The sequence below is a fragment of the Ciconia boyciana genome, chromosome 5, assembly GCF_034638445.1.
Source record: "Ciconia boyciana chromosome 5, ASM3463844v1, whole genome shotgun sequence".
Taxonomy (NCBI): domain Eukaryota; kingdom Metazoa; phylum Chordata; class Aves; order Ciconiiformes; family Ciconiidae; genus Ciconia; species Ciconia boyciana.
Window position 1 is genome coordinate 84,274,233 of NC_132938.1, and position 16,573 is coordinate 84,290,805.

Below are 16,573 nucleotides of genomic sequence, written 5' to 3' on the forward strand. Positions count from 1 at the left end.
GAAGTTAAAAATGAACACAACTAGAAAAGCTACCTAAAACAGGCAGTGCATGAGGCCACTTTATTTCTACAATAGCTTCTGAATTAGTTTCCCACTGACGAGAACTCACCATTTGATGCTGATGAACATGGAGGCAATAAACTAAGTGGGGAAAAATGCTGTCTGTTAAAATTAGCAGCTGCAGGTGCTCCGCCAAGAGGTGTCCCAGGCGCGTACATCTGACCTCCCGAAAGGTTTGAGGCAAAATTACCCAGGTGTGTAGAAGAAGGTGTTACAGAAGCATAGGGGGAATCCATACTGACAATACCTATGAGAGAAAGTGGCACAAATGACTCCCAGTACTCCAAGATCTCTGTGAGGAGATCGCCCGTATCACGGAAATCACAAAGAAAGAACGAAAACTTTTTATCCAATCAATTGTTGGGGGGGAAGGGTGGTGTTACTGTTTTCCGAAGAGAGCTGGGACTCTCAAGCTTCATACTCTGCAAGCCTTGACAGTATGTGACAGTTGTGCTGTATATAAAAATCAAGAACGATTCCTATGTTATCATGCAGGTACCTTGAATGCAAATAAATCGAGGGAATATAATACATGTTCTGGTACCACTGGACATCCAAAAAGTAACCGAGCATTTTATTAACCTGTAATTTAAGTTTTGTAGGTTTACGAAGTATGATTTCGTACCAAGAATGGTGGAAATAACACTAAAGATTTGAAGACTTTCTCCATTCATTTTTTTTATTTTACAGAACGATGTCTATATACACCATGATCAACACTGAAGTGGTTTTTTCTAACCTAGGGATACCTTTTCACAGGCTGTGGAAAAATGAGATTTTATTAAGACCAAATGGCGCCAACTAGCCCAGGTATTAAAACCACAAAAATTACTATCCCCTTAACATTCTTCTCAATAACGAAAGGGAAAAATTACGTTTCAAAAACTATTAAGGAAGCTTGTTAACACCCAAGCGCTGCGGCACTCGCATCTTTCTCCTACTCATAAAGCACGTGACGTAAGATTTACACTTGCAGTTTTAGTTAGAAAAAAGTATCCCTTCACCAGTGACAAGCAGAAGAATAAAGCAGCACAGCATGTGCCTCCTCTGCATCATCCGTTACCAAGATCCAACCTCCATTGTTTGTCAAATTCTTCGGGCTCTCAGGGGCTACGTTCCTACGAACTAACGCAGCACTCCCTGACTCCATAGACACCTCCGACTTCACCTGGTGTGCCTGCAGCCTTCCAAAAGGGAAATTGCTGCGATACAGTAGCACTGCTTTTACTCAGGAACTCACAGGCATACTCAAGCGATACACAGTGTACGAGCGTGCCCACGTCAAAATGCTAAGAAGTACATTGAGTTGGCAAAATTCACAGAGCACGCCTCAAAAGCTACGCAACACCATGATATTCACAAAATATGAATAAATGAGCTGTTCCCTCTCTCGATTCGTAAATAAAGCTACATCAACAGCTCGCAGGTCCTACTGAAACAGGCACAGATGGTGCTAACTCTGCGTGCACTTTCTGGAAGCTACAGAACAAGTTCTGTGACAACCCCTTGGCCTCTGCTTGTGCAGAAAGCTAAACATCTCGCTACCAAATGTGGCAAGTCAATGACATTAAGTTTTTTGATCGAATTTAGTAGTTAAGATAACACACCTCTTACTACAAGTTCACATCAAAACACAGGGTTTTTTTATTCACCCTAACACTTTGAAGATGCTGCGTATTCTTCTGCAGCCTCAGGACAAGAAGCAAGTTACCACAAACTAGAATAGTTATTAGCTGGTGGTAGGGAAGGGAGGTCGAAACAACAGTGAAGTGTTTTATCATCTCAGCTATCGCAGATGAGTAGACTGGAATGGCAAAAAGAATGCCTCAGCTCGACTTCTGTCAAGTTCATGAACAGCAAAGGTGCTTGACAGGTGGCACTTAAAAGGAAGGTGAACTCAACTCTGCTTACAGAAGCAACCATAAACTATATTACACCACCCTTTGTTGCAGGGCAGGCGGTGATTTACTATCCACGACCACAAAAGCTGAGGCAGAAAGTATTACGTGTTCAAAATAACAACATGCAGCAGTTATTATTTAAGTATATTACTAAGGCATGAACTCATAACAGACTTACCTGAGGGACTTGGAGCTGGCCTCTGTAACGGTGGCCTAAAACCCGGGGCTTTGGAAGTATCAGACTGATGTAACGGATCTGAATTTGGCAAAAATGAAGACTTTCCTGATAGCATAGATTCTGGCGTTGTCTGAGATGAAACGACGGAACCACCCCAGAAGGCATGAGCAGACGTAGGACTGTTTTCGAACAACGTACTAAAGGGCCCGAATGGTAAAGTAGCACTGAAATTGTTACCCATAGACTTGTTTGCTGGATGGGCTGAATTCTGAGAAGCACTTTGTGTACTTAAGGTAGAAGGAAGCTGCACTGAAGAAGGAACACTGTGGGGCCTTTTGATGTGATTAACGTTGAGGACTGCGACAGAAGAATTTTGCGCAGGAGCTGGATTCTTATGGACGCTACCGGTTCCATGGACAGGCGGTCTGATGGCCGGGCTTTCCATCTTAGCTGCAGGTTGAGAAGACCCCATTGATGTCTGCGACATGGGATAGGTCATCGGGGCATTTGTTGGACCTGCCACGGGAGCAGATGAGCTTGTCGCTGCTAAATTTGGAGGCACAACCATTCGCGGATCTGGTGCAGGAACCTGAGGTTGCTGAAGAGGGGGTCTTGCCTCTTGCAGAGGAGCTCCTGGAGGCTGCTGATGAGCAGGGTGCACCGATGAGCTGCCGGTACCAGAACTGGGCTGCCTACCGCTGGCCGAGCTGCTCGTTTCCACTGCTGGCGGACTACCTACTTCTGGATCAGACGAAGGTGCACCTTTATTGGGAGAGGTTGCTGCACAGTCGGAAGGACTGCTTCTGGAAACACCTGCTGGCTGCGCAGGAGGAGAAGGAGATGAGGGAGAAGATGCAGGGTAGTGTTCTTTGGCAGTAGGAATTGGATACGTGGCATTCGTAGGCGCCGTGCTCGTGTTGCTCGCCGTGGTCGTCACTGTGGTCGTTGTGGCGTTTGATGTCTTCACGACCGTGACGAAAAGCTGTCTTCTGACTGAAGGTGAACTTGGACTGCCGTTTGCAGAAGAACCAGGCACAGTAGAAGCCACTGAACTTGTTGTAGCTGTTGGACTAGTTGTCAAGGAACTCGCTGAATTCACCTGAGAACCGCTGCTGTTCTGACTGTTATGGCGAGGCACCATGTGAGGTTTCGGTGAGTTGGTAGCTCTTGCAGGGCTCAACGGCCTAACAGGAAACGGACCCCATGTGGACTGAGCTGGTGGGAAAGTACCTCCAAAGTGTGTCATGGGCAACCGCGGCGGACGGATTTGCTGGAAAGTCTGAGCAGCGAGTAAAGCGTGTGCAAACTGCGGAGGAGGATATGCTAATGGAAGAGAAACTTGGAAACCAGGCCGCACATTATTCACTGGGTTCTTAATGGTTTTGTGAGTGGATGCTGAAGAAATTGCAGGCACGGTGAGCGCGGAGGCGGTCTGAGATGTTGACGAAGCAGCTACGGTGGTCACTTTGATGCCCACGAGAGAACTGTTAGCAGCTGTAGTGGTGGCAGGAGTCGACGACCCTATTTTGGAGTTTGCAGCGGAACTTTTCAAACGGTTCTTTGGAATCAGTTCATCAATTTCCTTATCTGGATCCTTAATCAGAGCATTGATCAACTGCGTGGCCTGTCTTGTTGATTCTGTGCCACCCCTACGAAGAGGAAGGAAGGGAAAAGGGGAAGTGCATCTAAAGCCTTTACATACATTATAGCAAAGTACCTGCAACATATGATCCAGCCTGCCTTCTGTCACGCTAACACAAGGCAGAAAAATAACTATCTGAAGACTCAGCTTGGCATGTTCTTGCTGCTGACAATTATTTAAGAAGCTCAGGTTGAAAACTTCAACTCCCAAAAAACCCAAACGGTTAAAACATTTACTTGCCTAAACACGCCCACATATTTAGCCATGCCTAAACAAGTCTAAACACAGAATCCTGACGTTTATGCCTCACCTTATCTCACAAGTCTTCTTTCGTACAAACGCAACGGTACCAATTGGCAGTTGTTCTCGGTTTCCCCACCCCATTCCTCTCCCCTGCCATAAAGAACCGCCTGTCTCAAAGCGATCCTTCGAGGGACAATGAGGTCAAGCCTTGTCATTTTTCTATACAGAAGTGTTCTACAACGAAAAAATCCCCACAGGAACGAACAAATCAAGCAGCCTGCTTACCTTATCGTTATTATTCTATCTCCAGTTTTGTCCTTCTGTTTGTCAATGTCTATGTGCGCTCCCGTGCACTCACGTATCGCGTTGATGTTACATCCTCCTCTGCCAATGACTCTGGAAATTACAGTTGACGGAACAGAAACCTTCTTGGATCTATACAAAAAGAAACAATATTAACTGGGAAGCATGGCATGAAGCAGTGGGCAGGTTGGTCAGAACAATGTGACAATTCATGATTCAACCTATGTAGCAGTAATTTGGTGAAATCTATCAGGTCTGCTAAGAAGAAGGTCGTTCAGTAACCCCAGAGAGGGCTAGACTAGATAAGACATTCTGAAAAAGGACATCAACCAGGGGGAGTTAGGGGAATGTTTTGCTTACCTTCTCACAACTTCCTTCCATCCTTCTTCCCTTTTCTGACCACGTTTAGGACTAGCGATGGTTAGCTTCCCATTTGGGGAAGAAAGGGGAGAAGGACCAGACTTTGTGCAAGTAGACAAGGAATTACTCGTCACTTCACTAATAACCTCAGACAACCTTTAAAAGAAATTAAATGCTGTCATTATGCAGTCAAAAAAAACAAACAAAAAAAGGATGACTTGCACTTTGCCCATTCTCCAGCCCCCCCCCCACCATTTTTCTCTTTTAGCACAAAAGCACTACGTTATTAAGAAGCTGCTTGAATCGAAATGCTTACATCTCGAAATGCCCCAACAATTCCCTAATTCCAGATCCACGATGATCTTTCCTGCTTCAGAACCTACTACTAAGCTCAAGTTCGTACTCCAACAACGTTTATACTCCTTATACATGAGAGCAAGGACACAACTGGTTTAGGAAGGAATGCTAGACCACAACGACAAGGGCGCAGCGTTCAAACAGAGGGCAACCACCACCTTAAAATGGCATGCACGGTCACAGCAACTTACTTTATGGATGATTTGCCAGTAACCGCTTTCCTCTCATCCTTTGGACAAGTGACAAGAACCGACGGTTGCTTTTTGTTGCTCTGTGCATTAGTAACGGCTGTGGAAGAATGATTGTCACTTTTGTGGCTGCTGTTGCTATTGCTGCTTTCATCGCTACAGCTGGAAATCCTCATATTGTCACTGTCACCACTTTCACTAGTGCTGCTGCTCTTAGATTCACCATTCACTTTTTCTGGTTGGCTATACGAAATTGGGAGTTGATCATCAAATATAATCTGAACGTTATCAGGGGTTACTTTGTTTTTCCTGTTTTTCCTTTTGGAGCTTGTTGTGGTGATGGTATTATTCCTCTTCCCATGGGAACCTGCCAGCGTTGTCCAAGTTGCAGATATACCTATGGTGGTCGTAGTGGTAGCACTAGGAGGCTCCATCGGGACCTGCGGATCATCTGATGGAAGAGTAAAAAAACCAGTACCCATTTAGCTGCCTTGGCGAAGCTTGTGTGGCTTTGTTTTCCAGATCACACCTGTCCTATCAAATGACTCATGAGTCACTTTACAAGACTGCAAGAAACGTGCAGAACCACTAACTATGCGGACATCTGTAAAACTATTATATGTGTCATACCGTGGAGCCTCTCCCCTTGTTTATGCTAACTTATATAGAATTTCATTCTTTCCTTGGAACAAATGCAGTAGCAATTTAACAAGTGTGAAATTCAATTCGGGCATGGTAAGACAGATGCAAGCAATCAGGGGACATAAACAAGCATATGAAACAACAGCAAACAATTGTCACATCTTCCCTTTCAGCATATCAGAGTGAGGGAGCAATCAGTGAAAAACATTTCTCAGTACACCACATGAATCTCACTGCCACAAGATACAGAAGAGCCAGGTTTACACGGATAAGAAGAGATTGATACAGCATTTGCCATTTCCATATTGCCAGTTTTTTCAGCTAGTCATTATCATCACTCTGTTTGTAAGCTAAAAAAAGAAAATTGACCTCGCTTTAATATTGGGACCTGGAAGAAGGAAACAAAACAGAACACAAAACAGAAACAAAAACAAACAAACAAAAAAAGCCCAAAACAAACAAACAAAAAAACCAGCCAACACCATCCCCAGGGTAAAGTAAACCCATAACTCTCACTGAAGCCATCATGCTAATCAATGGGCTTAATAGAAAAGGTAAACAAAAGCAAGCTCAGCAGGTCATAAGAAAGCTTGTATTCAAGTTTGGACAAGAAAAGCAATTTTTAATGCTGGCAATAAAATCAAGGCCATGTTTCCACAAAGGAAAATATTTTAAGTCACCTTCAGCTTTTAGCTTCTCTTTCTCCTGAGCAGCTTGAAGTTCAAAATTCTCTTTATTTTTTGCTTCTATTTCTTCTAGTTTTCGTCTTTGTTCTTCTTTTTTCTTCCTCCTTTTCTCCTTTCTTTTCTCTCTCTTGGCAGCCAAAGCCAGTCTCCTGCTTTCTTCCCTTAGCTACGAGTCAAGCACATGGAACAGTATTACAAGATGGCCCATGCATTTCAGGAAATGCAAACGCTTTCCATCTCCTAGGAAGCTGAACTTGCATTTTAGACTAACATTTTTAGAAAACAGAAGCTAAATTCCCCATGATCCATATTTTTACATATTTACTTCTTCCCAACAGATTGTTCATTCATGTTAACAGAAGGTTAGTGTAGAAACAGACGACAGATACCAAACAAACTTAAGTCAGTTTTCCAAGACACATTTTCAGGACTCTTTGCGTAACCTCGTGTGTCTCAGCAGTACAGGCCAAACACCACCCATCCCCCTTTCAAAGATTCGAACATGAAATGGTTTCAGCTAGCTTGAATATAAAGCGTGCGCTCGTTTGACACTATACTTGTACTTAGATTTTTCCATTAGATTTCTACTACAGTACTGTCGTTTCTAGTAACATTATTAGTATCTTTTTTTAAGACACAAAACAGGGTTTAGACCTAAAATCCACACCAACGTGACTGGAAAATGCCCATCTATCATGCACTTGACCAAGAATTATATTCAGAAATCCTTCTTTTGATACAATATTATTCTAGAAGAAATAACTATATCGGAGGTTCTTGATCCAATTTCTCTGAATAATAGTGAAAGTAAAGTTCAAAGATTACCTGAACAACAAAGTGCTCAGCTCTAGACACTCCAGTTACGGTAATTACACATATTCCTATACTTTAATATGTACTTTCACCGATCTTATAATCTTGAAGGAACATGAAATAGGAATTTTATCAAATAAATATTCACAGCTCCAAACTCTTTCAACTTGCCTTCTCCAAGTCCAGTTCCTCTAAAAGAATGCTTGCATTTTTGTTGGCTTCAGCAGCCTGTCTATCTTTGGCTTGAACAATTGATTCCATACACAGGTGGCACTTCTTCAGCATCTCCTAAAATGATAAAGTACATTAACCTTCTGTTTGAAAACATAACAATGCACACGTTGGAATGTATGATCTCAAGCTTACACTTGTAATTTACTGTCGCATTACTTGCACAGGACTTTTTTAAGGGACAACTTAAAATTCCCTCCAGTAAGTTCCTCTTCATGCCCAACCTTGCAAACTGATATTCCAGTCACAGGCATGACGTGCAATCAATAACGTATGTCTCAGTGTGCTATAAACAGTACAAAGTTCATAACCTGTGCCCATTATCACGACGAAAAAATTTTATGAATTAAAAGGTGAAGGGTCTGAAAGGTGAAGCAACTGCAGAAATAACAATATATCATAAAGCAAGACTTTTTTTTTTTTAGACACTTGGGAAATACATGAATTTTATAGTATTAAAGTACTACTCAAACCTATATTGGCTTCATAGCCGTGAAAAAGTTTAAATGCACAGGGTGCCTAGCATCATGGAAGCGGACAGCGGTCACAGCCACTGGCAATAAAACACATACTGATTTAAACATTAGCACCTCTTCAGCCTCAACACGCTCATCGTGACCTGATGGCCAAAAAGAAGACAACAATTGCAGCGCAGTGTACCAGTGAAGAGATGGAAGCATTACGACCATATTTCTGCACCGGTTGCTATTCTCATTTCTCTTAATACAAAATAGTTTTTGCCCTGTTCATCTGGACTGCAGATAAACCAAATGAAACTGAACCCCCACAGAAGAGCAGCAGTCCACTTGATATGCTATAAGAAACCACTTTACTGTCAATTATGTTTTCTATCTTCTTGCTAGTACAAACTTGTTTTACAAGATTGTGACTCTTCATACTTAAGCTCACACACACTCTTAGCAGAAGTTCATTCTGCTACCTCCACGCCACTGCAAAAGCCATCATCAATTCAGTACGAACTTGCTCAACAGGGAGGAATGCAGAGCAGACTGAGGTAACGAGGGGGAGAACACTTGAAAATAACCATGGATAATAAATAACACGACCTTTACTACTATTCTGACAGCACTAAGGTGCACCAAGTTACTGTGGCCATGTGTTCCCATTTTTTTTGCAATGTTTTTTTCTGAAAAATTCCAGTGGGACTCCTCATTTGGCTGAAATGCGGTGTGCCAGGAAGCTAAAGACCATTCATAACATCGACTCTAAAGCTGAGCCACAGCACTACTCCTTCTCAAATACTTTCTTTCTTACAATCTTACCTTATCTGTAATTGTTGCTATGTATCTCATGCATTCTGAGTCTGATGGAAACTGGTTTACTTCCTTCACTAGGTAGCGCACCACTTTTACATGACCCTGAAAAAGAAATTTCAAGGACGGCATTTTACATCAGGCCAGCTGCTTCTGGTTTGCTAACACACACTTTAGTCCAAGCACTCATTGCAAAATCTTTATTTTCAACTCCTTCAAATGATGCTCTCAACACTTTTTGGTTTTGAATCTTTATCACCTCCTAAACTAGTGAGGCATGTTTCTTCACATTTACGGTGGAAGAGAAGGCACGCAATTACAGTACCCATTGTCAGGTTGCGCTTACTCCCGCCATACTTAACACATATTTCTGCCTTTTATTTTGGTAGTTTTCAAATGCCCAGCTCTGGCACCGTAACAGTTGCAGGCTCCTACAGTCATCTGCAATTTTTCAAGTACTGCAGCACTTGAACTACACTCCCTTGCTAACAACAATTATCTCTCGAGTCCAATCGGGCTAAACCGCACTTCTTTTGGGCAAAAGTGCTCATCCTCTCTTGCATCAGAAACCAATCCCATTTCTCCCCCCGTTCTATCACGTGTTCTCCCTCTCTGCACAAATACACTGCAGTTTTCACCTCTCAACAGATCCGTGAGAACCAGCCTCAGTAAAATGCCTATCAAGCAGACTTCTACTAGAATTTAACACAGATATTATACAGGTGACACACATATCTATTTTTGAAGATTCAATGCCAAGTATTAAAATTAGTTGACATATTTTTCAATATGTAGTTTCTGTCAGCTATGTTCTATTTATAACAACTGTGTAGGGACGATCGAGACAATACTAGCTAAGACCGAAGCCGAACTTCATATTCTACCTTTCGAAAGGCTGCCATAAGAGGGGTTATTTTCCTGTTATCAGCAGCATCCACGTCAGCTCCAGCTTGAACTAGCAGTTGGACAACATCTAGATGCCCTCCGTTTGCTGCCAGCCACAGCGGAGTATTCCCCTTCTTGTTACGCACATCAATGTGAGCTCCTCTACAAAAACAAACACGTTCAATCAACACTCTGGACCAGATTTGTGTTTCATGTATCAACTGGACTGGCAAACTGGACATGCAACACAAGAACAATAGGGTAAAATTCAATACTCATTTTTACAAACATATACATTCACAGAGTGCTTCAGCTTCCAAAATTATATTTTTGTTTCTTCTGATGCTGTCAAGAGCCTCAACCCAGCCTAAAAACATTTTTAATACTCTAAATCATGCTGTTTGTCAGCTGTCTCTGAAGCTTCTCTTATTACTTCATTAACTCCCATCCATCAGCGCACTGTATTCTTCAATAGCTTACTCAGAACAACTTACGACATTTCAAGTGCAAGCCAACAACCAGTGCGACTGCTTGGAAAACTACATATCCAAAAGCTAATCAGGAAACATAATTACACTGAATGTGCATCATGATCAATCTAAAAAAAAAAATAAATCATTAAGACATAAGTTTTGTGTGCACCTTCTGTTGTTTAAAGATTTAACGCTACCATCTAAAATGGCTGTGTGTCATGATTATGAGTACCATATACGTAAACTTCACAAGAACTTGTTTTTTTCTAACATTCAGGATTCAGTGAGACACAAAAAACTAAATTAGCCCATCTGGGCAAAAGCGAGCACTCTAACACCAAAGAGAACTTCCTTGGATCACTTTTGATAAATAAAAATACATAGTAATCGTCAACTGACACAGAACCTTTCCCACCTCCTGCCCTGTAGTGTATATTGGGAAATATTATTGTGTATTGGGAAAGATTAGTCTAAGTAAGGCCATATTCAAGGCATTTTTCACCAAGCAGCACGCTTGCAAATACAGTACCTGCTAATGAGAAGCTCACAGAATTTGTAGTGCCCTTTGTCTGCTGCAATGGTTAAAGCTGTATCTCTTGAGGAAGGTACTGGAGGAGCATTTACATCTGCACCTTTGTCCAGCAAAACTCTGCCCACTTCTGCATATCCACCAGAAGCTGCTTCCATTAATGGTGTGAGACCAGTCTAAGACAAGCAAGCAGAAAAATAAAAGCAATTAGTTGGGGGGTGGGGTGTGTGTGTGTGTGTGTGTGTGCACATGCATTTTACTTGATAGCCAGGATTTATTTCCACTTCCAGCAACAAGTTTCTAGTTCTGGTGTACGGATTCCAATTGTTATCCGGCCAATTTTGTAACAGCTTAGCAACATTTTGAAGGTGAGCTCTTCTTCAGCCGGCTCGAGAAGAGCTTCCACTGAGCAGCCCAGTACACAGAGGCCCTCTGCGCTGCGCAGTGCTAAGAGGGATTCAAGGCCACTGCTGCCAGTTTCTGAAAACTAACCCAACCAACCCGGAACCTATGAGGATCATCAGCATTAAGTCCCATGAAGTGCCCGTGTTATTATACAGGTGATGCAAATCATATTTCCTCCCTTCATTACAAGATCCTACATAGCAACATCCAGAAGAAAGCACCTGCCTAGGTCAAGGGGACAGGTAACTTTAGCAAGAAGCAATCAGTCCCTGTGCAGATCCTTCTGAGCTCCTCTGTGGGAACCATTAAGTACAGTGGAAAAGGAGAAAAGAATGCCACATTTGTAGGAGGTCTCTTTTTTTCCTCCCCCGCAATATTCTAGTTATTCTTCTAGTGAACAGCCTTTCCTCCCATTTAAAGAGTTGGGGTCACCTGACAGACCCTCACGCACACACATCCCCTTTCAATTGTGCGTCACCACCGTGCATATAAGCAGCTGAACAGACTGAAGAGATTAGACCATGAGCATACCTGGGCCAAGGTTCTAGCTGTTTTTGAATACATCAAAACCTTTTATTTTTATTAAGTTAATGGATTACTATTCTTATGCTTGTAAGCAACTGAAGATGAGTTAAGGCTTCAGAAGAAACACTTGTTTTTTTGATGAACTGTGTAACCACCAAAATACTAGACCGTAAGCGCAGCCGTTATTTTTCTTTACAGTAGGGTTCAGTTCAGTTAACTGAACTAGAGAAGTTAACTGGCACGAAAGGCAAGAAAATCAGATAACCACAGAGAAGCGGTGACTTACAAGCATCTCTTTTTGGAGACTTACTCAGCTATTTGCTCCTTACCTTAGCTCTATGTTCCACATTGGCTTTTCTATCAAGCAGCAGGCTAACCACTTCAGTTCTCCCTTGGAAACAAGCCAGAGTCAGGGCTGTATTCCTGTTGGTCTCTATCTGGGCATTTATATCAGAGCCCATGTCCAGTAACAGCTTGACAGCAGCAGTGTGCCCATTCATGGCTGCCAACATTAAGGGAGAAATGCCCAATTTGCTACCAGTTCTGAAAGCGCAAGAAAAAAGAAAAAACTGTTTAAATCATAATCCCATTTCTGAAATGACTTTAACAAAACTAGTGAAGGCAGAGTACTTATCCCAGACCGAAAGCGTCAGCTACACAGCAACTATTACTGAAACTACAAGAGTTTCTCACAGTAGCATTGCTTAGGAAAAATATTTCTACTTAGGGATACTACGTGTGTTACCTTTTACTTGCTGTAAATTTAAAGGCATCTCTTAGAAGGAGCGTAACTTTTGCTTGGACCTTTCGTTTGCCTTGTGCAGTGCACGGCTGAGCTATTTTCTACCTCCCAACGGATGTCACAGCGTTACATACATGCATACACACACAGAAAAAGCTTTCATTAAACGACACGGGGAAAACAAAGGGTTAACACACACACACTTTCTTCACCTAACCCAGAACTAATTTCAATCCAGCAGGCTAACCAGAGCAAAAAGAAAGATTTCTATCTTTGTCAAAGATGAATGATCATATGATATAGGAAAGGAGCTAACAAAACACAGAGGGAGATGGAAGTTAAAAGAGCATTAGGAAAGCACAGTCAAAACCTTTCGTTTCTAACTTAAGAAGAAAGAAGCCTACTACAAATTAAACAATACATTGGTTGTGATTATGTAAGAATAGTAAGATTTGCTCCACGTAGATGTCAAGAAATCCTTCTGGAAGAGTAAGAACTCAGAACAGTACAAATACCGTGAGAGAAGGGGTGAAACGGGAACTTGCCTGGAATTTATTTCTGCCCCAGCATTTAGCAGAATCTTGATAATGTTCACGTAGCCACCAGAAGCGGCGAGGCTTAAAGGTGTGTAATCAGAAACATTCCTGTGCTCTTTGTTTGCCCCTCGAGCTAGCAGCAACTCCACCACCTGCAGTGTTTTAAGAAATAACATCTGGTTTTCTCCCAAACTTGCAAATCTATCCAGGGCAAATGTTTTTGAAGCCTAAATATACCGTTGACATCTTCCAACAGTAAGAAAGCGATTTTACTCAGTCGCTTCCCTACACTCCTCACCTCCATGAACAGATCAGGCTGCGACTACGTTCCCAAAGCCACTGTAAAACCTCCTTTAAAAATCAATCATTATTGCTCATTAGCATGCTTAAACCATTCATACCAAATTGTATAACCTAGCGAGAAAAAACTGAGATCTTTTAATGATTGTTTCAGCCATCTTTAAAGACAGCCAAAACCCGAGATTCAGTTTGAATACGGTATACAAAGTATGCTTGCTTTTTGTCCTCTCCCATTTTAATGCTCAGTTCACTATCAAGTTAAAAACTTCCTCAAACCGAAACTCCGGAGCAAACAGGAAAGCAGTTGCATGCTTTTATCTTATCTTCTCTATTCACACCACTACATCGAACAGCGTGTAGACTGTACACAGAAATCTCATGCAAGAGCCATTATAAAAATTACCATTTGCATCCCTTGCTGGTTTTCTCTGTATCTTAACAAAAATAACACAAGTACTTCTTGCATTATTCCTTCCTTAGATTCATTTACAACCAAAAAACTTCACAGCTCCCCATATTCTACATGAAGCTTACATTCTGTAATGAAGTTTCTGCTGAAGACTTGACAAGGAACTTAAACTGTCTAGCAACATAAAATGAAAATGAACATTGAGGTGAAAATCTACTGTGTCATCTCCAGTGCTATGTTTAATTTGCTCCACTTCAGGCTTTTAAGCGTAAAACATGTTTAGATTGGACCTGCACAACTGAAGCCAAGGGCTTTTCAGAGTATCTTCCCTTGAAATCGCAGGACAAACACACTGCCAAATAGAAGAATCAGGGCGGGAGGGCATCCTGACACCATCTCTACTGCCCAAAGCCCTGTGTCTTCCCATCTTCCTTCCCATTAAAAAAAATAAAATAAAATAAAATCAAAGAAAACATGATGCATTCCTCCAAGAAACACTGTTTGAGAAACACAGATCAAGCAAACCTCTAAAAAGGTAAGCATAAATTCACCTTTGCTGTACGAGGTTGCTGGCCACAAAGGCTGCTACGAGAGACTTAATAAAAGCAGGCCTTGCCCTTCACCAGAGAGCACGCGATTGTCATTGCAGCTAATCCCCCCAATGCCCGAGACCTTCCAGCTGGCACTAAAAACGGGCCAGAAGAGCTACAAGTTTGCCATTTATCCAGGGAAGTAATCACCTTTTAAATGCCACAGCATCAGTGTTAAGACAACCTGGGGAAGTGGGAGAGGTGTCTCCAACCTCATCACTTTCCAGATGGCCATAGACAGAGGAAGGTGATCCTGCACCACAATATATAGCTTCCACTGGGGCTTTTGCAATCCAAACAGTAGAAGCATTAATAGAATTACACACCTAACATTTGTAACCACCACTACAAAAAAAATAAAAATGCAGATTTCGTAATCAAGTCACCAAATACAGGATTTCTAATAATGTTCAAAAAAGCCTTCCCCTGCGGTTACTTTTCATCAATCATTTGAAAAATGTTTTTTGTGTTTTTAGCCAGAGACACTGGAGTTATCTGCAGTCCTCCGATATCCTACGGCCTATACAGTATCCATTAGAAAACCCTCTTGGCTCATATAGGGAGCTGATTCATGTCTAACTCCAGCTTCTCAACAAGAACACCGATCGCATTCACTTTCATATCTACATCTAATTATGCTGGTAAAAGCCCCATAATGAGCCACTAATGATTACAGCCATGAGCAGTCTGCACAGCACTGGTCCAGCTTATAAAAATAGAAAAAGCTATTTGTATCAGACATGCGGCAATATATAACTTAGAATATGTGAAGCTCTTTGCATCCTTTTTAAAAAACACCATCCTGAACCAGAACGGTGAATTAAGTTACTGTAACTTATCTGGAAGATTGCTTTAGTATACTGACACAGCATGGAATCTACACACTGCTTTTGAAGACTTAAGTTTTACTTCACCTCTTGTCTCCCTCCTGAACAAGCCAAAGACAAGGGAGTGTCCTTGGTTCTCTCAGACTGGGCTTCAATATCAGCTCCATTATCCAGCAAGATTTCAACAACACCCACGTGGCCGGCTGTAGCAGCCAAAATAAGCGGAGTAAACCCTGAAATGAAAAAGGATGTTTGAAGAGTCCACATTCATAGCTTAAGTTTAAGCGATGTAAGTTAAACCACCAGAAAAGCAAGCCTAAAAGCTTCACATAAAGACTGTGCTTATTGCGTATTTATTTAGCATGACACACCAGAAAACCAGAGAGGGTCTGTACTGCCATAGTGAGATACCTACCTTTCTTGTCCCTGTGTTCAATATTAGCTCCTCTCTCTAACAGCGTTTGTACTAGTTCTTCGTGGCCACCAGCACAAGCAAGTGTCAACGCTGTGTCATGATTACTCTCAGTCTAAAAGAAACAGACATCATACACACAAGATAAATATTTCCTTTTTAAAGTACAACTTCACATATTAGCCCAAGTACAGCTCTATCTGTGACAGAATAAAAAGCTTTTATAAGCTTCAGATACATCTACTGAATACCTCAGTTATCTTTTGCGTTCAAGTTCATAACAGGATTCTACTTCTCAAGTCAGCTCTGTTGAGAGGTTTGGGAACAACTCCTGACAAGAACTGAGATTTCATCTGTGCTTTGTGAACTAGACAGACTCCTTTGCCACTGCTTGACTGTGACCTTTAAATGGTATAATCAAGATAAGAATTCTATCTTTAATTCTTGACCCTCTGGTTAAAGCAAAGGGGGAAAATTCCCCATCTCACCACTACTGTTGCTGAAGCCTCTGAACAGTAGAAATCGGCTACAGCGAGTCCACAAGTCACAGTACTCAAGAAGAACAAAACAACTGAAAATATACAGAAGTCTTTGAGCTCACGCTCTGCTTTTGAATTTTTCCCTTTAGAGCACTCAAACTGTCTCCAAGTGAGCATTTCTAGTGGCAGATAGTTCTCGGTAACAGCACGGAGCCCTTATCAACCTTGATTCTGCCTACTCAACACTCACAATGAAGCCATGTGCATTTAATTTCTCAGTGTCACCAGCGCCCATGTAAGTGACTACCATCCTATTCGAAAGAGCAACTGAGGAACTTGGAGGATTACTGGCACTGTCAGTTACAGCATAGGGACTGACTAAAATGACACCTCTCTCTTCTTGAACAACAACTAACACCAAAGCAACAAAGCCACCCAAAACCCACACGCATTTCTTAGCTACTATGAGAAGTTAGTTTTACTTTATGACGACCCAGGGTAGTCGGCAACTCATAACATTCATCCGCACTGGTGTTTACCAGCTAGCGACAAGGCCGGTCAGGTTATGGCAAGACCTCCTGGA

General features: G+C 42.0%; 1 protein-coding gene across 4 annotated transcripts in view; it reads right to left on the bottom strand.

The window, feature by feature from the left end:
• Positions 1-16,573, bottom strand: part of ANKRD17 (ankyrin repeat domain 17) — a 98,049-nt gene that overhangs the window by 7,833 nt on the left and 73,643 nt on the right. For all 4 annotated transcript variants that reach the window (XM_072861135.1, XM_072861137.1, XM_072861134.1 and 1 more), the window contains 14 exons: positions 15,515-15,626; positions 15,187-15,332; positions 12,983-13,125; positions 12,025-12,238; positions 10,766-10,941; positions 9,763-9,925; positions 8,888-8,983; positions 7,545-7,661; positions 6,555-6,726; positions 5,236-5,683; positions 4,688-4,843; positions 4,310-4,459; positions 2,140-3,788; positions 110-307 (listed from right to left, as the gene is read on the bottom strand). In XM_072861135.1, coding sequence (XP_072717236.1) covers positions 110-307; positions 2,140-3,788; positions 4,310-4,459; positions 4,688-4,843; positions 5,236-5,683; positions 6,555-6,726; positions 7,545-7,661; positions 8,888-8,983; positions 9,763-9,925; positions 10,766-10,941; positions 12,025-12,238; positions 12,983-13,125; positions 15,187-15,332; positions 15,515-15,626 — 3,940 coding nt within the window. The remainder of the gene's footprint in view (positions 1-109; positions 308-2,139; positions 3,789-4,309; positions 4,460-4,687; positions 4,844-5,235; positions 5,684-6,554; positions 6,727-7,544; positions 7,662-8,887; positions 8,984-9,762; positions 9,926-10,765; positions 10,942-12,024; positions 12,239-12,982; positions 13,126-15,186; positions 15,333-15,514; positions 15,627-16,573) is intronic.